The sequence below is a fragment of the Lepidochelys kempii genome, chromosome 1 (assembly GCF_965140285.1).
Source record: "Lepidochelys kempii isolate rLepKem1 chromosome 1, rLepKem1.hap1, whole genome shotgun sequence".
Lineage (NCBI taxonomy): Eukaryota > Metazoa > Chordata > Testudines > Cheloniidae > Lepidochelys > Lepidochelys kempii.
This window is the reverse complement of record NC_136380.1, coordinates 233,220,892-233,248,151: the sequence shown is the minus strand read 5'-3', so window position 1 is coordinate 233,248,151 and position 27,260 is coordinate 233,220,892. Positions and strand designations below refer to the sequence as shown.

The 27,260-nt window shown below is 38.6% G+C and overlaps 1 protein-coding gene across 1 annotated transcript; it reads left to right on the top strand.

Annotated features, from left to right (window-relative positions):
* The first annotated feature begins 6,530 nt into the window (after nucleotides 1–6,530).
* On the top strand, nucleotides 6,531–17,417 carry LOC140906211 (sulfotransferase 6B1). The gene is made up of 6 exons (XM_073329706.1): nucleotides 6,531–6,675; nucleotides 7,526–7,710; nucleotides 10,400–10,526; nucleotides 13,922–14,016; nucleotides 15,300–15,486; nucleotides 16,782–17,417. Exons 1-6 carry the CDS (start codon nucleotides 6,531–6,533, stop codon nucleotides 16,898–16,900), a joined length of 858 nt encoding a protein of 285 aa, XP_073185807.1. The 3' UTR covers nucleotides 16,901–17,417.
* The last annotated feature ends 9,843 nt before the right edge of the window (nucleotides 17,418–27,260 follow it).

Sequence of the window (27,260 nt, the reverse complement as noted above, 5' to 3'; positions counted from 1 at the left end):
AGAACATCACACCACTGTGTGGTGTCTTCCCTGGTTTTGACATTCTGCCCTCAGGTAGGCACATGCAGTTTTGAGTCACTCCAGACAGCATGATCAGCTGGTTGGGAATTTTTCAACAAAACATCTTTTTCCTCAGAAAATGCTTACTCATCAAAACTGAAACTGTTTGTGGGAAAGCATCAGTTTCAACTAACTGACTCAAACAAAAATTGTACAAAAGAAAGGCAAAATTGTCAGAGTGAAACATTGATATTTTCCGGTTTTCCAGTTGGAAATGATGTCGTATTTAGAAATTTAAGCGAATTCTCATTAGAAAAAATTAAAAATGGAAAAGTGTTGAAATCAAAATGTTTCAAAATCATTGAAATAAACAAACATTTTTGGTTTGTGAACATCTGAGATGTCAACTTTTGTCAGTTCAGAATGGGGAATTTGTTGCCATATTTTAAATTTTTGCAGGATGGAAAAACGATTTCCCATTCCCATTTTTAATATTCAGTTTGAATGTAAACTTTTTGAAACCCAAGGGATAAATGTCTGCCCAGGCAGAGTATCCCACAGACTCTTATGTTAACATATTTGTCCCCTAATTTTTCTTCAGTGCAATTTTATATCTACAAGCTACTCTTGTTCTTTACAAAACACTATACACCTCAAGATTCATTACAGGAAATGAAAGCAGTGTATATTGGTGTCATCATATTCATAATCAGAATTATTACCTAGATTGTAAGCCCTTTGGGCAGGCACTGTGTTCTGTGTTTGTACAGCTCCTTACACAATGGGGTCCTGGTCCATGACTCCTAGGCACTACCACAATACATATAATGTCATAATAATAATAATCAAATAGAAGATATTTCCTGCCAGTTTAAAAAAAAAAGTCTGCTTCTTCATCTCAGAAAGCATAGCCTCTTTCATTTCCTCCTTTGCGTATTTATTTGTTATACTGTGAAACAAAAGCCACGGAATCATGCCATACGGGATGTTCTAAAACTCAGTTCAGCAGGATTTTTTCTTGAGGTGATGACCTTTATGGAAAATTATATGGTCTGAAACTTTTGAATTCAATTATACAGCAAGTGTAATGATAGAACAATCTGAACTTAAGAAGGACACAACCTATTATAGCAGCACATTTGCATGGCTATAATTAAGGCTGAGGTGTCACTCTCCCATTGTAAAGCTATGTTAAGGTGAAATTCTTGGCATCTGTCAACCTTTTTTTTTTTTTGATGAAGTGAATTTAGTTTTTCTGAAAGATGCCAGAAAGACAGGCCCCAGAGATGGATGCGGTTTTCTCATCCACACAACAGATACAGCACCAGCGGAGCCTGGGCAGCTGCCACTACCTCTGCCCACAAGTCTCCTCATTCATACTCCTGGCTGACAGCTCGTTTTCATAGCTGCCATTGGGAGTGTGTCCCGGAGGTTTACGGTTCTTCTGTGGCAGGCTGACTGTTCAAATTAGAAATAAAGCGTATATATTTAACAGTGAAGGTGCTTATCCATTGGAATTAACTATCAATGGAAATTGTGAATTCTCCATCTCTTAGAGTCTTCAGATCAAGACTGTATGTCTTGCTGGAAGACATGCTTTAGTCAGACAAGTTCTGTAGCTCAGTAGAGGAAAAACTGGATTGTGTTCTATAGCCTGTGATCTACAGATGGCCGGATTAAGGGTTTGTCTACAAGTCAATAAAACACCCACTGCTGGCCCATGTCAGCTGACTTGGGCTCGCGGGGCTCAGGCTGTGGGGCTATAAAATTGCAGTGTAGTCATTCAGGCTCAGATTAGAGAACAAGCTCTGGGACCCGTGAAGGGGGAGGGTTTCAGATCCCATACATCTGTTCTGTTCTCCTGCCTTAAGATACTACTAGGACTGCCATGAGGCAGAGCCTAACTGAACAGTTCTTCCTAGGTTCTGGACTACCAGTGCCTTTCACTGGAATTTGACCTTATGTTACTACAGAAATAGTAATTTGCAATATAAGAATTCCATCAGAGCACTGAAAAATGATTTTAAGCATAAGTCACGGGGTGAAATTCTTCCATTTGACAGCAGAGCTCCCATCAGTTTGCTTCAGGAGTCTGATCCACACATCCAATGGCAGAATTAGTCTAATGTTAATCAGGGAAAGGTAGGAAAGGATAAGAGGACTGAAAAGGAGGAGAGTGCCTAAGAGGCACTAGAAATTGATAAGAAACATTAATAAGGAGAGAAAAGCAACATGCACTATTGCAGTCATGCTGTAATATACTAGACAATTCAGTATATACCATGTAAGAGGAGAACCACTGCTAAATGAGTGAGACATTCAGGGAAAATGATCCGATTCTGGATCAACATTCACATTTTCTGCTCCTGCCTGATGGGAAGCTATTGAACTAGTGAATGCTAAGTGCTGTAAGAACCAAGATACTAAAAGTGATGGGTGTCTTTCATAAGTACCCTTAAACTTTGTCATTACCTTTGGCCAAGATTTTCAAAAATGACAAATGATTTTGGTGCCCAACTTGAGACATCTTAAAGGGGCCTGGTTTCCAAGGATGGGTGCTCAGCACACTGTGAAAAATCAGTTCTCTATAAAGGTATCATGTTGGGCACCCAAAAATTGAGATATGCAAAAATAAAGTCACTTTAAAAAAATCTGGCCTTCGTAACAAAAACATCACTGCAGTATTTCCTAGAAATTCCCTATTCTAGATAGAGTGAGTATGGGGGCAAAGTTACTTACTTATTTCTTTTTAAATTGTTCTTTGACCTTTGTGAATTCAGATACTACCCTGGGTGTGGCACAGAGATTGCACTAGTTGACCTACTTCCTGGACATGGATGAGGGTCAGTTTTAATTATATCAGTGTGGACAATTATCAGCTGTCTTGGGTACCTCAGACACTTGGTGGACTCAGCTGACAACCTCAGCACAAGTGGAAGGGGTTACTCTCAATTGGTTTTGCTCTAGGAGAGACCCCAGAGGGCAGTATAGGATAATTGTTGGTCTTCCCCAGGAGGTGGGGTTCCCACCAGGGTTCCCTTTTGCTCTTCACTCCCAACCCCTTCTTCATATTGATGGAGCTGGCAGCAAATGTAGGAGAATGTGTTGTAGCATCTGATATGTATAGGACACCAAATTTTATGTTTATTTCTTCTGACTCACTGCGCCTGCCTTACATTCAGTCTTCTGCCTTCCAAACCACAATACAACTCAAGCTCTTCTACCCCCCAGTTTTGCAATTATGAGACAGGGTTTCAAAACAGCCCAAGGTCCTTTGTGAATTAGAGCATGCCCAGATGAAGTGGGTAGTAAATAGAAGAAGCAGGAGCTTGCTGGCACAGCTGAAGTCTTAGTAATCTGGCAGAGTTGCCCCAAAAGGCTGGGAACCATTGATGTTGCTATTTATACACTATTTAAATATTGTAACTAGATTACAGCTTTACTCTGTCTAAGCTTTTGTGTTTGGAAACAAACCATTTACTATAACAATCACTTTCTACGTAGTCAGTTAAATTGCCTACCACATTTTGATATGTAAAACAATATTCCATTTATATCTTAATTCCTCACAATTTACCTTTTATACATGGTTTATTGTAGAAAATTAGGGGTTTGGGAGGGGGTGCTTTAGTGCCCCCCTCCAAAAAAAGTTAGGGATTGCACTGATAAAAAGGAAACACCCAGTTTGGAATAGAAGCTAATTTCTTTTCTCACATTATGAAAATTATATTAAAAATTTACATTTGAATAATATATGGGTTCTGCAATCTAGCACACAGAGGTAAAACATGATCCAGTAGATGGAAATTGAAGCTAGACAAATTCAGAAGGGAAAAAAAGGTACATATTTTTACCAGTGAGGGTAATTAACCATTGGAACAATTTACCATGAGTCGTCATGGATTCTTCATTAACTGGCAATTTTAAAATCAAGACTGGAAGTTTTTCCAAAAAGATCTGCTCTAGGAATTATTTCAGGGAAGTTCTATGGCCTGGTTTATACAGGAGATCAGACTAGATGATCACAATGGTCCCTTCGAGCCTTGAATCTATGAATCTTCTGTTGCTGAAAATGTCCAAGCCTTGCAGAGTTTTGAAGAGATTGTCTGCCATGTTTAGAAATTTTTGAGCTAGTTCAATACTAAAGAGGAAGTTAATTTTTCCCATTTTTGCTGTTATGCCCCCAATTCAAGTTCTCATTATAGGGTCTTTCGTACGTGATTTGCAGCTTTCCACACAGTGCAAGGTAGTTCTCAGAAACTAAAGCCAATGTTTTTGCACAGAGTCAGTCTCACTGGACAGAGGACATGGTGATGTACTTCACACTTGATGTTTTATGTCCAAAATATAGCATCTCATTTAGGTGAATTTTTAAATTAATTTTGTGATTTCCTAAACAATTTCAAGCGTGTCTCTTAGGAGAGTGCTATTTGTAATAGTCCTGGCACCCCAAATTCAAAGCAGGCTCATAGCAATGAGTATAGTAGCTCATGGTTCCTCCTGTTGCAATCTGTTTGCTACACCTAATACTAAGCCTGCCATACTAACAGCACCATTGCAGCATTGTCTGGAACAGCTGTTGATATTCACACTTACATGCAACAACAACTTTAATTACATATGCTTACCTCCGGTGATGTATAGGCTACATTGTACAATCCATTTAACTCATCATCCACATACTGCAAACATAAAACCACTTGTTCTTTGTTGGAGAAGTCTGTTGCTTCATTTACCATAATTGTATACCACTTATCCAAAATCTTCCCAGAAATATCCCTCACCATTTTAAGACCCACTGTTTCCATTATATCATTTTTGAAAACCTGGACTTGTGAATTTGTCTTGACCCTTTTTCAGCCACTTTGAAATATCAGGATTGCAGTCCACCTCTCCCCTTCAGGGCATATTTTCAGCTTGCTCAGCATAATAGCCTTGCAGCGTAAGTCCTTGTCTGACAAGATAACATATGCTACTTAGTTTTTCCTTTAGGATCTTCCTGCTTTCATCCTTTTTCTGAAACTGTGAATCTAGCATGCCACCGATGCGTCTTGTGGTCTTTTGAGGAACATCAGCTGCTTCCTGGTGACACAAAGCAGCTTACAGAGTAACAGCCGTGTTAGTCTGTATTCGCAAAAAGAAAAGGAGTACTTGTGGCACCTTAGAGACTAACCAATTTATTAGAGCATAAGCTTTCGTGAGCTACAGCTCACTTCCTTTCAAATTTGTCTCAAGCCTCTTTCCAGTTAAAGAATCCAGACTGTGTGAAAGTTTCCATAAAAGTAGCTTCTGCCTAAAAGCTGCACAGTTGTAGAAACAAAAAATACACTCATTAGCTTAATAATGGAGCCATTGAAAACCACCAAACCAATGAGCAGACAGAACAGCCTCTCTTTCCAAAATTACCCACAGGGCAAACTTAAATCATGGTTGATGAGGTATTTTGGAAATGCTAACTGTATCCGGCAACTGGCAGTGAATTCCTGTTGCAGGCAATGGCGGAGACAGCTCAGTACTACAACCGGCAGTAGTTGATCCACTTCTGTTAGAAGTTCAATTTCCTCCTGTTTAATCAGCCATGTTTTAAGTGATTTCATTTTAGCTTTGAGTACACAAAGACCACAGAACCAAAACGTAGTTAGATGTAACAGATGAAATCATATTCACTGTAGTCAATGGCAAAGCTTTCATTGACTTCAATAAGGGTCGAATTTGACCCAATAGAATTTTGAAACATGATTCGTTATGAAATGTGATATTCAAGGGAATATTTAACATGAGTCTGATGTTCCCCAGTTTTGGTGATGTGCACCTTGGAAATGCCTGTAAGTGGAGATAACTTCATTAGTCATTTTGAAAATTGCTCTACAAGTCCCTATGAGTTTAAGGTGTCTAAGTTGGGACACCACCTGAGAAGGGAGATTTTCTGTGAGTGGGTGCTCAGCACTTTCTGAAAATGGGGACCCTTTAGTCACTTTTGAAAATTCAGTCCATTGTATATATGTTAAAAAACAAAATAATTTATTTGTGTTCACATAAGTTAAATAATACTGCATTTTAAAAAGATATGTAAAAGCATATTTTAAAAGATACATACTCCTTATCTGGAAACATTCTTAGATATTGAAGCAACAAGCCACTTACCCCAGGGCCTAATTTGCTAATGAGCATATTAGGCATATTTTGTAAGCAAATTCACTTGTCGTTCTAGTTATTTTCCACTGTTAAAATACTTTGTCACTCATTTGTTTATCTGGAAACCTTTGCAACATATAATAATAGCGAAATAGAGGGTATTTGTGTGATTAACCAAGGTAACTTATGTAGAATTTTACAGTTGCCATAATTAATTTTCTGAGGAGGTAAAGGACTGAAATGACTCCACAGAATTTTACAAAGTATATAAATGTGCAGTTTTCAATTCTAAATTTTCATTAGTCAGTGCAAATCATCTGACTTACAAGTGACTTCTAAATCCTCTGGTCACTGAGCTGTTATCTAACGTACAGAGATCCAAGACATTAGCAAATATGTCAACCCAGAGTCAGACAGTGCTCATTCACAGATTCAATGGGATTCCCTTTACAACTATGTCATCGCCGGATCTTCTAAAATCCTTGGATGCCTTTGATGCTAGAGAAGATGACGTCCTTTTGGTTTCCTATCCAAAGTCTGGTAAAGTTCTGCTTTAAGCATTTATTGCGGGGAATCTTAATTGTTTGCTGAACGTTCTGGGTGTAAACTCACTGAAAAACCTGATGTGTATGTGAGAGAGCGAGACAGAAAGAGGATGATGTTTACATTCAGATTGGAACTATGGAGCTGTAGTGAGACGTAAAATGTGAAATTGTAAAAAAAAAAACAACCAACTATATTTGTGTAGTGTATTTTGATTTTGTAATTTTAAATAGTCTGAGCCTGCTGATGGGTTCTTTTTATGACTAGAAATCAATAGGTAATTTGCTTGTAAGTAAAATCCATACTGTAAAGATTTGGCTAAAGACTTACTACACTGTTATCATTAACTAGTCAGAACTGTATTAAGTAATTTTATGGTGCTTGTCTGTGTATTCATTCCCCCCCCCCAAAAAAAAAATTAAGTCAGTGTTACTTTTGAAAATACGTAATCTAACCTGTTAGTTTGCCAGCTAGGTGGTGGGTATATAAGTTTTATGCTCAAGCTTCATTAGGAAAATTGAAGCATAGGACTACATTTTAGTTTCTATAAAACTATCTGAAAAATATGCACATTTTCTAAAAAGGTTTGTTTTAGTATCAGTGTTAAATCCACTAGGAAAAGTTCTGAGTATTTCATACATCAGCTACAGCTCTAATTCTATATGTGGACTCAACAGAACTGCTCATAGGTGTAAAATTTCTCACATGCCTAAGTGTTGCAGGATCAGAGCTTTAGTTTGCAAACAAGTGAGCTACTTCCAAACTTTTCCTGTATCAGTATATTTTTCTAGTAATAAATCCTTTTCTCCTCTCTCCCCATTTTTTCCTTAAAAATAATTGTCTGAAGGCACTCACTGGCTTGCACAAATTATAATGCAGATTTACACTCCCAAAGTCACCCTAACATCACCTATTGAGTTTGGGGACATCTCCAGAGTGGAAGAACTGAACAATCTTTCATCCAAGAGAATCATCCCAACTCACTTGGACTACAACATGTTACCGTCAAATTTTAAGGTCAAACAATGCAAGGTAAAATAAGCTGCAATATAACTCTCTCAAATTAAGTATATATTTTATCTTGTCTGGAAGTAGCCATTTTTAAACACACAGTACTTACAGTATCAAGTTACAGTGGCAAATTCTGCTTTCAGCCACACCAGTGTAAATCTGGAATAACTCTCTAGCTTCAAGAAAAGAAAAGGAGTACTTGTGGCACCTTAGAGACTAACCAATTTATTAGAGCATAAGCTTTCGTGAGCTACAGCTCACTTCCTCAGATGCATATCGTGGAAACTGCAGCAGGCTTTATATATACACAGAGAATATGAAACAATACCTCCTCCCACCCCACTGTCCTGCTGGTAATAGCTTCAGTGTTACTTCAGGGTTACTCTGAATTTAACCAGAGTAGCATTCTGGTGGTGGCCTTATGTTATTTAAAATTTCATAGTGTAAAATATTTGTTGAATCTGATGTGTTTAAAATTTTCATTATAATCTAGTCTGACCACCTGCATAACACAGGCGTTAAAATTTCATGGAGTAATTCCTAAATCACTATTTATTGGTTGAGCTAGAACATATTAACATATATGTAAGTTTCACTGATGCAGATAACCTATGATAGAATCATACAGATTCATAATGGCAAAAGCACTGGGTTTTTCAGATATGAATGATGGAAGTGACTTCCCAGCAATTAAGCAAAAGCCAATAACTCATCTCTACTTACTCCACCAGAATTAGATTTATTCCAAAATAGCATGTCAGTAAACAGGTACTGTTTAGCATAAAATATAATGAGAGAACATAGGGCCAACATCTTGCCATCAGACCTGCAACACTGATCTAGTTCAAGGTATAAATTAAATAATGAAAGGTCTGAAGCATGCCTCCCCCACTTGCATTACAACCTGCCTGACATTGGTTGTCCTGCAAAACACAGTCCTCAGACTATGTTTCAGACATTTGTGAGACTCGATTTGAAATGGCCACAGTTATCAAAGTGCCAAATTTCCTTATATACTAGCATGGAAATGCACTTGCACTTAGATGTCTTTGAGCATCAGCTACAAATAACTTGATTTAAAAGACTAAACATACAGGAGCCTGAGCATCCTCAAATAACGCTAGTAGCAAACAGTTTAACTACATGTAATTAAAAGTTTCTTAATCTAAGTATACTTAGACCTACATTCTGCCTTTAAACCATGTGCTCAACTCCCAGTGACATCAATGGATGCTGCATATCCAGATGGGGGCAATATATGCCCCTTAACCTGAACTTAAATTTCTGGGTTTGCAGATGAGACTTCATCATAGAATGACATCTACTTTGTGGGACAAAGTGGGTGAGGTAATATATTTTATTGCACGAACTTCTGTTGGTAAGAGAGACAAGTTTTTGAACTAGAGGATGAGCTGTGTGTGGCTCGAAAGCTTGATCTCTCACCAACAGAAGTTGGTCTAGTAAAAGATATTACCTCACCCACCTTGTGTCTAATATCCTGGGACCCACATGGCCATGACTACACTGCATACATCTAGTTTTAGTCAGAGAGGCACAAATACATATCAAGAGTGAAAGGCCTTGTATACCATTTCCGTTCAGTGTAATGATCAATGGAGCTAGAATTACATAATGAAGTGTAAGGGATACATGCACGTGTGAAAGAAAGCCATGTGATGACTACCCTACTATCACAATCACACTTCTTTTAATGAGTCACTTTATAATTAATCTAATAGTGTTTCATTGCTCATGCTTATCTGCTTATATGTTTCATTAACCTATGCCTCCAATTATCCTCTTGAAGCTAGTGTGTTGCAAAACTAGAGTTTTATTCCTATTCAAGATTCATAGTTTTTCCCTGCTCTCAGAAACATGAAGTTGACTGTAATGTACATGACTGGAATGTTCCTCAGGAATGTTCTTTAGGATGAAGTGCTTGGTAGGACTGTGGAATTTCAGACACATATAGATTGCTTGCAAAAGAAGGTTATAGGCAAGGATACCAATTATGCAAACCAAAGGCACATACTTAAGAAAGGACTAAAAGTAAGTTTTCAGCCACAAATCCAAGTCTTGATAGATCTCACACACTCACCTACAGTTTTTGCTTTTCTGCATAGCAATATTGGCGGCCACTGGAAAAATTCAGCTCTGCATCCAAGTTTGGATTTCAAACACGCAAACTTCATGGTTATTCAGATGCAGGCTTTTGGTTCAGGCCCAATTCTAGTTGCAACCATTCTCATGGAACAGATCATATGCAGCTTATATGAGAATGACAAGTATTAAATGTTTAACTCATGGGATTTATTGAGATCATATATTAACTCATGAACTAATATGAAAGCTGTCTCTTGCATATATTCCAGTTCACACACATATAGGAAACCCATATGCAATTGTGTACCAACCACTAATACTGTATTAGTGGAGGGGCACATATACGTCCAGCTTTCTCCACTGGTTCATTACTGCCTGTTAATCCGTCAATTAGTGATTTTTCCCCACAAATACCCTCCTCTACCTTAATGCTGTTTTAACTGTAAAGGACATTTGACTGGAAGATGATCAGTAAAAGAACCCTGACCCATAACCACATCGGGGCTGACGTTATCTAAAAGGCATGTAAAAAAACCTCACACCTATGCAAGTGGATCCTCTAAAAGAAGAAGGTGATCCTTAGTAATCATAGTGTCTTCTTTTACAGGCCTTCTACATCATCAGAAATCCAAAAGATATTGCAGTTTCTATGTTTCACTACTACAGAGATAACCCAAATCTCCCTACCATCGATTCATGGACTATTTTCCTTGAGCTGTTCTTAAGGGGAGATGGTAAGGATGAGTGTTATCTTTTCTCTCTCTCTCTCTAGCCTACAAACTTATAACACATGGTAAGAAGTGAGAAATATAAATAAGTGTGAAAATTCCTTATTTACAGGGCATTCCCCCCCCTTACACAAATCATGCATGTTACTTTACATCAGCAGTACATTTTGTACAAATGAGATCAAAGAAAACAATTTGTTTACTTAACCACAGTAGCTACTATCCCTTCAGTGTGGTATTTACAGTATTTCCTATAGTTGGAATAGGAAACACCGCATGTGCCCCCTTAAATTTAATTACTGTCCTCTTTAATGACACCGTTCTTTAATGGCCTTATTGCAACATCAGAAACATCATGTACTTCTGGTCAACAGTAAATGATTTAGTCAGCAAAGCTTTGCTTAAGCCCCAGCCCTGGAGAGTGGGTTGATTGCTGCACTCTTATGATCCCCACTGACTTCAGTGGGTCTGCTCACGGGTCCAGCAAGCTGCCACTCTGCAGGAGCAGGGCCTTAGATTGATAGCAGAATTCATCCTGAAAATAAAGTTCAACAAGCACAATTCTCCACGTCAGCCCTCCATACAGACAAGTTAACAGTCCATAGGCAGCAAACTCTATCAGAACTGGCATTAGCATTTTTTTTTCCCCATGCCTGAAAAACATTTTGCGACCAACCCTTGCCTAAACAAGTTACTGACCCTTGGTCCATCCAAAAAACAAGCAAGCAAAATAAAATTGACCTGCTGATTCTAATCCCCATTCTATATTAAAGCAAATTAACACTATTCCCAGCTTTTACAAAAACATAGGTAGCTACATGTCCCCCCTAAACAGGAATGTCCCTGTTGATTTGACAGAAAAATACTTTATCCCAGTTTTTGCAAGCCCCAGAAGACCAGCCACTTTAACTATAAGACCAGCTGAGCTTGAATATCCAGCTTCCCCTTTAGGTTTAGGATAAAAAAAATCTGGAGAGACAGTTCATTTAGGGTTTTTTCACCAAATGGTAAAGAAAGGGTCTATCACACAACATCTTACCTGAAGATACTAATGTCCCCCTGACTTGAAATCAGCTTATAAGGTAATTTGCAACAGGATCCTCCATTCCAATGAAAGGAGAAAAAGTGCTTATAAGCTCCCTTTTTAAAGACGTGGGTATTCTTCTGAGTATGCTCAGCAGAGTTTTCCCTAGCGTCTAAGAGCACACCAGAAAGGAATCAAGTGTTTAAACTGACATATCAGAGAGCATATAAAACACATTTCCCTTTATTGAATGTGAAGGTGAATGTTATTCTGAGCCCTATAGCTATCAAGCCTGTTTATTCATTCCAAATTGTTATTTTATCTTTGTTTTTCATTTATCAGTGTATTTTTTATTATTTTTCTTTTTATTATTTTGCATTCATGACCCGTATTTTTTCCCTGGGGCCCTTTATAAATGTGGATGCTTCTTTTTGGAACATTTGTGCCATAGATAGGTTCAAACAGCAAAATTCAAATCCTGATTTCAACCCACACTGCCAGCCCACTCCGGTAGATAGTTTTGCATGGCTGGATCCAAACAAAGGTTTTATTTGTAAGCCTTGACCTGTTGAAGTCTCCATCACTCACAGACTCTACCCTGCCCTGTGACGGGCGGGTTATCTTGAGCTGCCAGTTCCAAACCCCAAGGACATGGATGAGTCCTTTATGAGTAGCCGTTTTGATTCTGATGTGGAAGTTAAGATTGTGCTGGTGGCGTTGTTCCCATTATCCATCCCCATTTTCAGTGTTTTATTACTCATTTATACCAGTTTGTTTCTGCTGGACACATGCTACACAAGAATCAATACAGCAACAAACAGCTGTAGGAAATTGAAAAGAAACACAAAATGCTACTCATTTGGGGCCTGATCCAAAGCTCACTGAAGTCAGTAGTTTTCCATTGACATCAGCAGGCTTTCCTGTGTTCCCAACCCAGCAAAAGCAGTTGAGCACATGCTTGAAGTGATTTGCAGGGTCTAGGGCCTTATCACTATCTGTTTTGAGCACCTAATGCTGACGGAAGAAAAAGGATCATTTAAAAAAAATCAATGTAGCCCATCACTTGTCGATAGCTGGGACTATTATCTTGTAGTACTTTGTGTGTGTTCCTGGAGTGGGGATAAAACCATTAGTTCAACCACAACTTGGTTTTTCTACAGATACATGCTAAGAGATCTTCTTGCACCTGTGCGAAGTCCCACTGACTTCAGGACAAGGGTGAAGGCGAAGGGAGTCCTTTCCCTGTCCTGCTGCACATACACAGGAGTCAGCCACAGTTTTGTTGCTTGTGCCCCTTAGGCTGGATCCTGCACTACTGAAGCTAATTTGGCCACTTGTTAATGGAAGCAAAATTGTACCTGCTGATCACAAGCCCCAAGGGAGTAACATTTCATACATCTTTAAGGTCAGAAGGGAACAATATGTTTATTAGTTGAACCTCCTGCTTTACACAGGCCATAGAACCACCAGCAGCATTAGACACACCAAAGTGAGTGGGGATTGCAGTATTGCCAACCCCAAGTGCTCAAACACCATGAGTCTGGCCACTGAAAAATCAAGAGATTGGTTTAAAAATCATATGATTTAAAAAAAATAATAAATGTTGGATTCTTCTTTTGTGTCATCTGGTTTCTGAACCCTTTAGGATGATCTCACTCAACATTTTCAATCTCCTCTTTACAAACAGAAAGGCCAGAAACTTTTCTTTTTTTTAAGTGAAAGCTGAGGTGCTTCTGCAACCTCTTGATTTCAAAAAGTGATGGTGCAATTTAAGAAAAACAGCACATATCCTGAGACTCATTATAAAGTCATAGGAGTTGGCAACATTGCAGTGGCTAAGTACCAGTTTGGGGGCTAATATCCACTCTGCCTCAGTTTTCCCCGATAGTTTAAATTGAAAGGGTATTATTCACTTCCTCTCCTAAAATTTTTGACACATGGCTGTGCACTTATTAACAGCTACTGTGTTTCACTCCAGAGATGGCTGCATTTTGTGGTAAAGTGATTACTGTCTTCCCAAATGACGGCACTAATACTGCAAATGCTTATTCACATGCTTAACTTTTGTAAGTGTATAATGCCATAGATTTCAGTGGGACTACTCACATTTCCTTGCATTTGTAGTCAGTGTTCAGCTTCAAATGCGTTTCTCAAAAGAACACCAGAATTCCATAACCAGAAGTGCATGCAAAAAAAGAAATTGAATAACTTTGTGCATTCAGTTTGATCCAGTAAACAGAAGGAATTGAACCAGTCAGGGGAGTATAGTGCACTCTCACTGCACGGTAGGAAGAGAACATTTGTTTTAGTGTATGTTATATAGTTAGAATTATTTCTCAAGGAAGTTTATATAAATCCCATTTTGTTTTTCTCACAGTTGTCTGTGGATCCTGGTTTGATCATTTCTTAAGCTGGGAAGAGCATAAAAATGACAGAAACATCTTATTTTTATTCTATGAAGACATGAAGAAGGTAAACATATTTCTCATCTCATGCAGCAAAAAACAAAAACAAAACAAAAACAAAACAAAGCTGTTGCAAAATTGTATCACTGGAATTTAAAGAGCAAATTAAACAAAAGAGGTACAAGACAAAACAAGTTCATAACACAAACATACTTAGTATTTGTACTGCACTTTTATCTTGAAAAGGTTTCACGAGTATTAGCTACTTAATTTTCATAACATAGGTAAGGTAGGTAGTAAATCCTAATTTCACATATGGAGAAACTGAGTTACAGAGTGATTAACTTGCACAAAGCCACAGCAAGAATCAGGGTTAGAACCAGGACTAACATACAGTCCCTGCCTCTTACTCCTGTGCACAGACAGCTAGATCACACTGCCAGGCTGTGAAAAACTTCTCTTGTACCAGAATCTTCTGTCTGTTTCTAGTAACACAGAGCGGAATTTTCAAAAGAGCTGAAAAGATTTAGGCGCATAGATCCCATTCAGAGCCTATGGAATTTGAACTCCTAACAAGGCTGGTGAAATTTTTTCCATTCTAACTATTTTACACCACAAAATTGGGTTTTTGACAAAAAAAATTTGTGGGAAATGTCTGCTCTCCTCAAGAATTTCCAGTTTTGAATATAAAAACAATGCCCTCCCCTCCCCTCCACCCCGCCCAAGACAACAAACTGTGGTTGTCAGGTTTTGGATATTTTGATGAAAAGTCCCAATTTTTCTCTGAAAATTTCTATAAAAATGTATTTTTTCATCTTTTGCAATATTTTCCTTTGGGGGAGGAGAAGAAATAGAAATCCATCCCGTTCTAGCTCCTAAGCCACTTAAGGTCTTCTGAAAATTTTACCCACAGACCCCAGTTCAGCTAGATACTCCACTATATGCCTAACTTTAACCAGGTTAATATTCCTAATGAAGGCAAGGAGAACTACTCCCGCTGAAAGTTAGAGAAATGCTTGACTGCCTTCCTGAACTGATACCAAAATTGGCCATGCAACTTTTTTCAATACATTTAAATGAGAATGTACACCCATTGAGCCTGAATATCTTCTCACTTGTATCATTTGCACACACGTAACTCCAGTGACTTCAATAGAATTACTCCTGATTTATATGGGTGCAAGCGAGAGATGAATCAGGCCTACCATATAGATACCATGTGTACACACCAATGTGACAGTTTTGCTTGAACAGTGTCTTTTGGAAGGAAAAATCTTTGTTTATTTGGTTTAGAAATAAAATCTGATATTCTGCTTAGAAAACAAATACCTTACTCTTCAAATATCTCAGGATCTTCCTAAGGTTGTGAAGAAAATGAGTGTATTTCTGGGAGTAAACATCAGTGACAATGAAATCAAAGAGGTTTGTGAGAAGTCGTCATTCACTGAGATGAAAAGCAATGTAGAAAAAGAAAAGAGTGACCCAAATCACACCGTTTGTGCACTCACATCCAATAGGAAGCTGATATTCCGAAAAGGTACGTTGATTGGAACTGGCCCAACAAAATCTCATATAAAGCCTGAGCCAAATCTCATTGAGGACACTAGGGGTATTTCCAATGACTTTTTGTGCTTTGGATCATGCCCATAGGGTGACGAAAGAATTCTTCTTGAATCCATTTCTAGTATGCTTTCTTTCCAGTTTCTTTGGTTTGTAATGACTGGCCACACTAGACACAGGGAAGCGTCTAAATTACAAGTCTAATATTGTTTTACATGAGCATTTAGAACTGAAAGGAAAGATTCATGCAGCTTAACTGTCTCTTTCTTTATCTATATTTCTCTACCTCTGTCCTTCACAAATGCTAATGTGTACCCTCATTACTGCATGGCAAGGTCACTCAGTTTATCAGAAACCACACAAACACATTCCTTTTGAGAGTGGTTGCAGTTAGTGTTTATCTTATATATTACCTGTTGTCTTATTGAAGTGGACATGCTAAAGAAATAGGCTGACACAATCAAAATGGATGAGTGGGAATCTGTTGATAATGAATTACCAGTAATATATTCTTCTTCCAATTCCTCCACTCAGCATTGCCAACCCTGAGCATTCAAAAATCATGAGTCAGGCCCTCCAAGGATCAAAAGAGTAGCTTAAAATGAATGAGATTTTTTTTTAAAGTACATTTTGGATTCTTTATAATTGTCTTCTGTGGTGTTTCTGAGCCTTTAAGGGATGCCTGAATCACATCTTCAAGCTTTGCTCTGCAATCATGAAGGCTAGAAATGTAGGGTTGTTTGTTTTAAATGAAAGCTGAGATTCTCCCATCTTGCATGCCTCCAGAAGCTGTGGCATTTAGAAAAACACAAATATTATGAGAGTCAGCAGTGCTGACTACTGATCCTGCTTCTCTTCTACTCCTATTCAGACAGTCCTTTGAGATTATTATTTATTATTTCCACTACACTATAGATATGCATGGAAATGTGGAAGCTGGCCCAGAGAAAAAAAACAGTTTTGTAGGCATGTGACTTTAAACTGGAAATTAGGTAGCTAGAGCAAGATAAAGTAGTCTGAAGATATAATGGTTATTATGATATGGCACCTGATAAGCCAGCTTCTTTCCACGAGGAACCTCACCTGAACCCTAAGCGTTACTCATTTGCATCATCTTTATGCTAAGACAAGGGAGCAAAATAATAATAATAAAACAATGTGTGCAAACTTTTGTACTAACAAAGCCAGACTGTTTAAGAGAACAGAGTAAATCATTCTCTGTCCAATGGCGAAGCAACCTCAGCTGTTCATTTCCCATTCTCACTCTCCCAGGTGCTGTTGGTGACTGGAAAAACCACTTCACTCCAAAAGAAAACAAAATGTTTGAGGAAATGTTTACTAAGAAGATGGAATTGAGTGAACTGGCAAAACGTATCATATATGAATGCTGACATCAAATGAAGAGTGCTAGTCAGTTGACAACTGAGTGGAAAAACCTGGAGATGTGTTAATATAGTGTCAAAACAATGTTTGTACTTTTGAAGTTACTTTGCAGAAAGATCCTGTGTAGTAATTCCTAACAAAATGTTAAGAGAAAATCTGATTATAACATTACAGGTGACCATAAGAATTGTACATAACTAAGTGTAGGAACAGTACTGATTGAACACCAAAAGGTACTCAGGAATGTTTCTGTAAAAATTATTTTACATGTTTCCAATTTTTTTTTTAACTGTGTGAGAAAAAAGAAGGGGAATACTAAATTGTAGTTTTAGGAGTCAAAAATAAAGGCTTTGTTAATTGTTAGAAATGGCCCCAAACCCCTTGGAATTTTGAAGATTGGGTGTGGAGATAGAAACATCCTAATACAATTTAAACAAAACAAAAACCTGAAGATGAATTAGCCGTGTAAAGAGGTGTATAGTTTAAAAGTGCTAGGTTTCAGATTCAAATTTCCATGTCCAAACCTGCCCTTACAATTTTGTTTCTAGATCATATTCAGAACTGGAAGTGGCTGATTTTCTAGTTCTGGTTTAAATGCAGTCAAGATTTCAACCCAAGATGGCAGAAACTCACAAGACGTGATCTTGTGAGACTTCTGTAATTTATGAATGAGATCACCGAAGAACAGCTCGCAGAATTTTGATGTATTGAAACTCAACCCTAGCACTGAGTTGGCGTAAAAGCAAAAACTTAGCAAATGGATTCTTAATGGATTCTTGATCTGAATATTTCCTATTTAGCTCCTCTTGTTCATAAATTACACCACTTTAGATTTGTGTATTGTACAAAGTTTCAAAAACATAGTTCTTAAAAATAACTTATTTTGAATTAAGTACTGAACAATCTCAAAGATTGTAACATAAATGCAAGTCAAATGTATGCCAATTTGTACATTTACATGATATGTTCTGGAAACCGTAATGTTTTCTGTTACCTTACTTATGAAAAATGTTTTGTTCCATTGTGTTAATTTACAGATCTTGTGCACTAGAACTCAGCAGTTTTATCTGTGTAAATAAAGCATTGCACAGTGATAAAGTAAATGTGGAACATTTTATTCCCCCAGGAGACTCTTTTTCCATGAGTCACCTGTCAACCTCCTAGTACATTGGACCACCTTGGGGAAAAAGGAGCAGCTTTTTCTTTTGGTTCAGTCTATTATTGCTTTTCTGACCTCAGCTTTATGACTGTTTGCTTTACTGGCTATTTTGCCAAGTCTTAGTCCAAAGTCTTGAGAAGCATCTGAATAATACAGCCACTTACTGCAGTGACAATATTTTAACCTCCTAAATTGCTTCAGTTACCTATTTTAACAGACAGACATAGTTAATAGGCAGGTATTGGCATATTTCACAAAGCCTTATTTTTCTCGTCCACTTACAGTCCCTGCAGTTCCCTCATCATGTTTCCCTTAGCACAGAAGAGGAAGAGTAGGTTAGTGTTTTCTTCAGTCTTCATTGTTTTTCCATCCTTTCTTCTTCATCAAAATAACAGTTTTATATCAATTAGTATGTTTGTGTGGTGCTCACAGGTGGTGTCAGTGTGATGGACATGGGGCTGCTATGTAATTTAGGAACACTGATCTGTATTAACGCATGAATGCTGTATGTCACCAAGTCATGGAAAAGGTTTATTATAGGACTATATTAAAATACTTACTGTATGCACATTTCAGAGTAGCAGCTGTGTTAGTCTGTATTCGCAAAAAGGAGTACTAAGGTGCCACAAGTACTCCTTTTCTTTTTGTATGCACATTGGCACTAGTTTAATAGCAGGAAGGTAACACAATGGGCCTACCTAAAACCCCTCCAGGCAAACAGGGCTGAGTTTTAGAAATAAAGCCTATGGTATTAAGTTGTGAACCCAGTACTTACAGGCATCAGCCAAAAAGTTACACAGCTGTTTTGCCTAGACTGGGAACAGACAGCTCAAAAGGACAGAAACAGTTAAAAAGTGACTCCCTGGAAAAAGAGTGCGTAGAGAGTTGCAGGACCTGTTTGCAGGGAAACACACTGACACAGACAGCACAGGATGGGTTTAAAGGAGATGAGCCTTCCTAACTACCAGGGAGATGGTAAGCTTTAGGTAAGGCAGAACAGCATCTAGGCCTTCTATTGTTTTTAAATCCTTTTCCCCCTTATGCTGTGCTTACTGTTAAGTTTAAACCATATTGTATTTTAAGACATCTGTCTAGTCACTATATTAACCACTGGTCACAGCTACTGAAGGGAAGCTTTTCAGAGACTGAGTACACACAGGCTGAGTATTCATGGTTGGTTTAAAGGAGCAGTAGCCTGAGGCTCATCTGAGAGAGAGAGAGAGAGAGAGAGAGAATATCACAGGATTCCACCCCAGGCCAGGTGAATGCAAGAGGCCTAATAATGGAGGGGGCATGCACTCCAGAGAGGAGTCAAAGCTGTAACCAGGACAATCAGCTGCACAAATCTATGTACAGCAGAGATCGTGACAATGCAACCAACATGCCTCCAGCCTGCACCCTAATCTATAGGAAAAAGTTGTAGAGAGGAGTGAATAGTTCAGGCTCTGTGCTCATTCAAGCAGATGCCTTTGACAAAAAATTTTCAACCAGTTCTGACTCTTATTTGGAAAACAGAACCATAGCGTAAGCTTTCTAAACAGAAACTTGTGCAGACAAGCACCTTAACTCTGCTTTGAATCTTGTGCTCCAGGGGATGAATATATCTGTAGCCTAAGCATATCCTGTGTATAATTCTGAAAGAACTCTTCTATCCTTATTTACAGTGAAAAGGAATGTCCCTACCTCACATCAGCCATTTCATTTCACAGTTGATGCTAATTTATTTTGCTTCTGCTAAAATGATAAAAAAAATTTTAAAAATTTTTTTACACAAGTGGCGTAGCTGATGCGACAGGCAATTGTTCAGCATTGCTTACTTTGTATGTGTACAACCAATACATTTAACAAACACAGCCCTGAGCATTGTTCTTATACAAATAATATTTAGAAAATCATCTGCTATTCTTTGGTTTGCTGAAAGCTCCTGGAGGGGTGGAAGGGGGAGTGAGCCCTGAAACACTTGTGACCTTGGATGCCTTTTGTTTCTTCTTCTCTCACCCCAGGCTTGCTCCATAGTAGGTAAAGAGAGATCAGATAATGAAGAGGCTGGAGTGTTTTGTGCACAGATTTTTAATTTTTCCAGACTCCCTACCTTTTAAGGGGGGGTAGAGTGTAATTGGGCAAACAAAAGGGTGCAAAAATATCAATTGAACATAGCTAGAGGATGATATTTAATACTCAAATGCAGGGACTAGCTGGAAATGATAACGGTGAGGACCACTGACTGGAAAAGTCAAGTATGCAGAGAAATGGTTTCCCTCTCCACCACCCCCATGCTGATTTGAAAACCAGGGCCTGTCTGTCTATTGTCAGAAAGAAAAACTAATTAATTGCTGAGGGAAAAATACATAAATATCAACCACGAAAGTGCAGTTCGATAAATCTTGATATACACTAGCAGAAAGCACATTATTTAGATGTTGTTTTTGAAGCATTCTATATGGTTATACTGGAAAAGTGGTGCTTTTTTAAAAAAAAGCAAACAAAACAGGACCGTATTTAAAGCTATGGGACTAAATTCAGACCTGGTGTATGGGGTGTTAATTCCATTAGTATGAATGGCATTGAATTACATTGTCTAGTTCTGAATTTGGACCATGGGCTACTAGTGAACATTAAGAACAAAAAATTTAATGATTTGCTAGCCTCTTGAGCTCCACTGCCGCAGAGCTAATTTATTCTTGGAAGCAAAATCTCTGTTCCTCTGAGGGTCATTAATATCTTGCATTACTACTCCACCTTCCATCTCCACACACCTTAACTATAGAAAAGGTAGAATTTTACTCACCAGGGAAATGCAACCACCTCTGAGGTGCAGCAGCTGGTAGCGTACAACAGTTTAAGACAGGAAGTGACTCAATCACAAGTTGAAATTACTAGAGAAATTTAGGTAGGCACTACAGCAGGATGAACATTTTCAAGATTTCAATTAAAGATTTGTAAAGTGTCCATACATTTTGCTGTTTTTCATTCAGTTCACAGACCGATCAAAACTTTCAGAAAATTTGAAATTTCAATGAAAATATTTCTGCATTTTTGACCAGCTCTTGCAAGTGCCAAAAAATTATCCATGTTGGAATTGGGCCTGGCTGTCAGAGACAAAGTTTCTCTGAGCCATTGGCTCATGGGGCTGATTAGGCCAGGATGGGGGTGAGGTTAGCACACTTGTTTTGTAAAATGTTCTGTGGGATTTCTAATAACCACACTGGGTTGTAACCCTGATTTTACATCTCCTTCAATATACTATGTCCCTTTTCCAGAGAAGAGCCTATAACCGCGTTGAGCTTGGTGGAGTTTAGTCAGAGAATGGCATTGGGTGAACTACAGAGAATGTATGCTTTGATAGTCACATGTCTATTTCAGTAGGAGGCAACCATTTCACTACCTGTCAGCACATCAGTCAGCAGGCTAAGAATGTTAAAGGACCGTATTTAACCACCACTGCACAAAGTGGCCACGATCTTCCCTAACACGTCTGTTCCTCATTCTAGCCAGGCAGAGCTAACATTTATTGGTTTGTGTTTTCCTGAGTTCTGAGAGACAGTGAAAGACTTTAAAAGATTCTCCACTGATAATCAGATATACAATCTGAATCCTTCCCGTGCTGTCAAACATTGTGCAGGACATGAACAAGGCACAAGGATGGTGCACATCCCTGTCTATCCTGGGCCGCTCTTAACCAAGGACATGCAGAGTCCCATAAGTTTCCCTCCTCTAAGTACGGTTTCCTGGAAGGATTATTTTGGTCGGCCCCTTTTACATGTTCCTCCAGCTGCCAGTAGGGTTACCACATAGCAACTGTGAAAAAACGGGACAGGGAGTGGGAGGGTAATAGGCGCCTATACAAGAAAAAGTCCCAAAAACAGCACTGTCCCTTTAAAAAAAGGGACATCTGATCACCCTAGTGGCAAGCCTGCCATGGCAGACACACTGGCTTCATTCCTAACATGTCCCAGATATTTCTGTCTTCTTTTCAGGATAAATCTGAAGATAAGCTGTTGAATGCCCTAGTGAATCTTGACATTTGTTATAAAATCATTCCATTTAATTCCTAGTATTTTCCTGAGGCATGTGCTTTTGAAGGCAGTTGGATGTCTTTTCATAGCTTTGGTGGATTTCCAGTTCTCATCCTTACATTTAAGGTGGAAATAACATTTGAATTGAAGAGCCATAGTTTGGTCTTTAAATTGTAGACTTTCAGTGAGCAAATCTCTTTTAATCTAGAAAATGTAGCTTCCGCTTCACTGGTTCATGACGTTTTCTCCTGGATATCCCTATGGGCTGGCATATTACTGCCACAGTATGTGAATTGACTCACCTCTTCCATTTCTTTGCCTTCTGACGGTGTCTGAGATAGGTTCTCATTAGCTCTGATTAATTTTTGACCCTGTCTTTTTTTGCAATACTGGAAGATTCTATTGTTGCTTGCATGTTAAGCTGTCACTTAGAGCTAAATTTTCTAGTGTACTTTTGTTAAACCATGTTTTGACAGTATTGTATCTATCTACACTTTTTCTCATAATGAAGTCAATGCAAAACAGGAGATGTGAGAGAAATCATCCTTGTTTGACACAAGTATCTGTTAAAACTCCTTTGTTTAAGACACTAAAAGACAAATTTCATACCACTGAATGAGCCAACAGTGAATAAGATAAATCCTTCCTGTGGAAGACTAGGATTTTCATTGTGAGACTCTATGGTTATAAGAGACTTAACAAGACCTGTCAATACACTAATCTAGTGCTTCTTAAATCGTATTTAACACAGGATAACTAAGATGCGTTGAAACACAAATATAGCAGTGTATAAAAAATACAGTATGCCATAATGGGTGCAATATTTTGTTACATATACCTTAATTATCCATGACCTGTTTTTGCTATGTGGAATAGCATATGAGCTAGTGTGCCATTAACATTGGCTACCTACAAAATGGCTCAGCTTAAATGTCTTGTAAGATCTCTGTAAGAGGGACCATTCTTCTTGACAATCGTACGTCATCTGCCACGCTACCAAGAATGATAGCTCAGTTAAAAAAGTAGATGTGCACCATGACTATCACTTCACTCACATACATGATGTCAGTCCTACAGCTTGAGAGTAATGTGTGCACCAAGATTTTTATACACACACACGGCTAACGGCTATGTTCCTAAATCTATATTTAGGTGCCTAAATAAGTGGCCTGATTTTTCAAGAGTGCTGAGCACCCAGTTGTTTACTATCTCTCATTGAAGGCTAGGAAAACATCCTGCAGTTTTGAAAAATCAAGCTATTTATGTAGGTACCCTAAGCATGGATATAAAGAGCTTAAACTTTAGGGACCTATTTTTAATATTTTGGCTGTGACTTCTACCATACAATGTAAATTATCTGTAGGCGTATCTTCTCAGTTTGATAAACTAGGAGTCATGTGCATAATCATAATGCATCAAAATGAGACCATACTTATGTTAACTAAGGAGAGCCTTCTCTCAAAATATAGAATTCAAACATTGCTTTTAAAGTCTTTGGTTTTCCATGATTAAAATGAAATGCTGAACTTCAGCTTCCCTAGTCACAATATATGTAGGTAAGGTTAAGATTTTGTCTCGGTTATTTTTAGTAAAAAAGTCAGACAGACAGGTAGGTTGTGGGCGACAACAACAACAAAAATCACGGATGCTCATAACCTCTCTGTGACTTTTACTAAAAGCAAGGGGAGGCGGCTGACTGGGGAGGCACTAACAGCTCTGGCCCCCACCATCCTCGGTGGCTCAGAACAGGGGTGTTCCTGCCACCCCAGGGCCTGGGCTGAACTTGAAGCAGAAAATGTCACTCTCTGAAAGACACGGAATCCATGACTTCCATGACCACTGTGACAAAAATCTTATCCTTATATATAGGTATCAGTTGAACACAATGATATATTTACAATTTTTAAGCAAGTTTGAAACCTACCCTCAACGTGCAATTTGTCCTTGCCAAACTCAGTGACATAGTCTTTAGGGGTGATTTTTAAAGTTTTCAGCATCTTTTCATAACTTTAATTACTCCCGTCTGGAGACTGAAGTGAAATTTGAGATGTGTTAAACCATTTGGTGAGGCCTCATCTGGAATACTGTGTCCAGTTTTGGGCCCCACACTACAAGAAGGATGTGGATAAATTGGAGAGAGTCCAGCGAAGGGCAACAGAAATGATTAGGGGTCTGGAACACATGACTTATGAGGAGAGGCTGAGGGAACTGGGATTGTTTAGTCTGCAGAAGAGAAGAATGAGGGGGGATTTGATAGCTGCTTTCAACTACCTGAGAGGTGGTTCCAAAGAGGATGGTTCTAGACTATTCTCAGTGGTAGAAGATGACAGGACAAGGAGTAATGGTCTCCAGTTGCAGTGGGGGAGGTTTAGGTTGGATATTAGGAAAAACTTTTTCACTAGGAAGGTGGTGAAACACTGGAATGCGTTACCTAGGGAGGTGGTATAATCTCCTTCCTTAGAAGTTTTTAAGGTCAGGCTTGACAAAGCTCTGGCTGGGATGATTTAATTGGGGATTGGTCCTGCTTTGAGCAGGGGGTTGGACTAGATGACCTCCTGAGGTCCCTTCCAACCCTGCTATTCTATGATTCTATTCTATGACTATGAATTCCCATACACTATTGAGTAACCTCTATATGCTGGAAGCAGTTTATTGGCGTATGTTTAGCTATGTAAATTTAAATTGCATTAAAAAATCAACCACAAGAGGGAGAGGTTGCGTGCATTGAATAAGTGACACTGGTACTTTCAGTAAAATTTAGTAAATACATGTTTTAATTTTTTCACAAGATGTAAAAAACTAAAGAGTCTCTGTAAAAAAGCAAATTCTACATTTTTCCGTGGCAATCAGATTTCTAGGCTCCCTGCTGATCAGCCAATTTCTGTCCGATCACGTACTGCATTAATGCTAATGCTCTCGACAGGAAGATGCTTAACTATGCTGTGTGGATAAGTGGTGGCACCTAGTGGTCAAATTAGAGAAAATCTGAAAGCATGTGTAACATTAGCTAAACCAGCAGCTCTCAACTTTTCCAGACTACTGTAACTAACCCCTTTTAGGAGACTGATTTGTCTTGTGTACCCCAAGTTTCATCTAACTTAAAAACTACTTGCTTACAAAATCAGACATAAAAAATACAGAAGTGTCACAGCACACCATTACTGAAAAATTGCTTTCTCATTTTTACCATAACTATAAAATAAATTGAAATATAAATATTATACTTACATTTCAGTGTATAGTACGTAGAGCAGTATAAACGAGTCATTGTATGAAATTTTAGTTTGTAGACTTCACCAGTGCTTTTTATGTAGCCTGTTGTAAAACTAGGCAACTATCCAGATAAGTTGATGTACCCCTTGGAAGACCTCTGCGTACCCTCAGGGAATACACGTACCCCTGGCTGAGAATCACTGAGTTAAATAACCAAACCCACAGTTTTGTTAGCTGACATTTTATCTTAGGCTCAGCAAAAATCATGCAGAGGTTTTATGTAGTAATTCTTTTGCTCTAGTCAGCACTGGTGAGCCTCAGTGGGATTATTGTATCCAGTTTGGGCAGCCCACTTTAAGAAAGACTTGAACAAACTGGAGAGTCCAGAGCAAATGTGACCTACGAGGAAAGGCTGAAAGTATTAGGTATATTTAGTCTGCTGCAGAGAATTCTGAGGGGTGGGGGGTTGGAACCTGATGACAGCTTTCAAATATATAAAAAGTTGATATAAAGAGGACTCCATGTTCTCCATGTCCACTGAGGGTACTAGAATCAATTGGCTTAATTTGCAGCAAAGGAGATTCAGGTTACATAAAAACTTAACTAGAAAGGTAATTAAGCTCTGAAACATCTTACCTAGGGAAGCTGTGGAATCCCCATCCTTGCAGGTTTCTAAGAACAGGTAATACAAACACCAGACAAGGAGGGTCTATGTATACTAATCAACATGAGGGAGCTGGACTAGATGACCCCTTGAGTTCCCTTCCAGCCCTATATTTCTAGGATTCTCGATCTCATGTGCCATTTAGAATACTTTAGAAATTATTTCTGTACTACGCTAATGCAGGAAGCAGCTATTGGAAGAGGTGTAGTCTTGTGGGCTGAGCAGAGGACTGGGAGTCAGGAACTTCTGAATTCTAATTCCAGCTGTGATACAACTCCCTCTGTAATCATGGGAAAGTTATAACTGCCCTGCTTCAGTTTCCCCATCCATAAACTGGGGATTAACATTACCTACAGCACAGGGGGACACAACAATTAGTTATTAATAGTTATACCATGTAATCCTTTATCTTAAAAGCTTTGAAGAAAAAAAACTTACTAGCCACATCAGCATCTAGGATTTATGGCAGCAAAATTCAAGGTTAGCCTTGTGGGGAAAACACTGCACTGAAACACAGGAAACGGGGGTTCAATACTATGCTCTGCTACAGACTTCCTGTAGTGGTCATAATTCTCTCCCCCCATGTTAGGAGAACACTGCTATTATGCAAACTTTTTTTGTCAATCACTTGAATGGGCACCTAAAAGATGTAGGGTGTGTGTGTGTAAGTAACAGGCCTGGACAAAAAACACTCTTAGGATCGCACGACAGGAAATAGCTCTGAACTGGCAGGATAGTGGCCTGGATGAATCAGAGATCAGATTCAGTATAAATAAATGGTGGATGGCAACATGTACTGCTTGAAAAGTGTTTAGCTTGTAGGCTACAGTATACTGCAATTTACACCACACACACACTTACAGAGAAATCAATCAACAAATAATGGCGCTGCTCTTGCAGGCCAATCCACGGTTGGAATACTATTTGAAAATGGTATCTTGTCCTCAGATTCCTGAACCTGTTCTGCACAATTTAGAAGTTATGCCACCACAGAGCCACTGGGCTGGCCTTTAAAGCACAGTAAAATCAGAGGGTTCAATCTTACCTTCACATACCCAAGCACAGATTGCTGAAACAGATATAAAAGAGTGGCAGCAGCCGAGTTAGGAGGACACTCGGCAGTGCAGATCCACTTTTAGAGACACATGATGAAGGCCCAGGCTTAGGGTAAATTATTAGATTTGTATTAAAAAACAAAAAACCCCACTAATTTGTGCATTAAGAACATCCACCTTCACTGGATATACTCCATTGTTGTGATAATCAAATTTGAAAGAGTACAGTATTTGCATGGAAACTTCATTCTTCATCTATAT

Coding starts and splice junctions, on each gene's coding strand:
- LOC140906211 (XM_073329706.1), top strand. CDS start 6,531: ATGTCAACCCAGAGTCAGACAGTGCTCATTCACAGATTCAATGGGATT. Junction 6,676..7,525: donor GGTTTCCTATCCAAAGTCTG/GTAAAGTTCTGC, acceptor AATTGTCTGAAG/GCACTCACTGGCTTGCACAA. Junction 14,017..15,299: donor TCTATGAAGACATGAAGAAG/GTAAACATATTT, acceptor CAAATATCTCAG/GATCTTCCTAAGGTTGTGAA.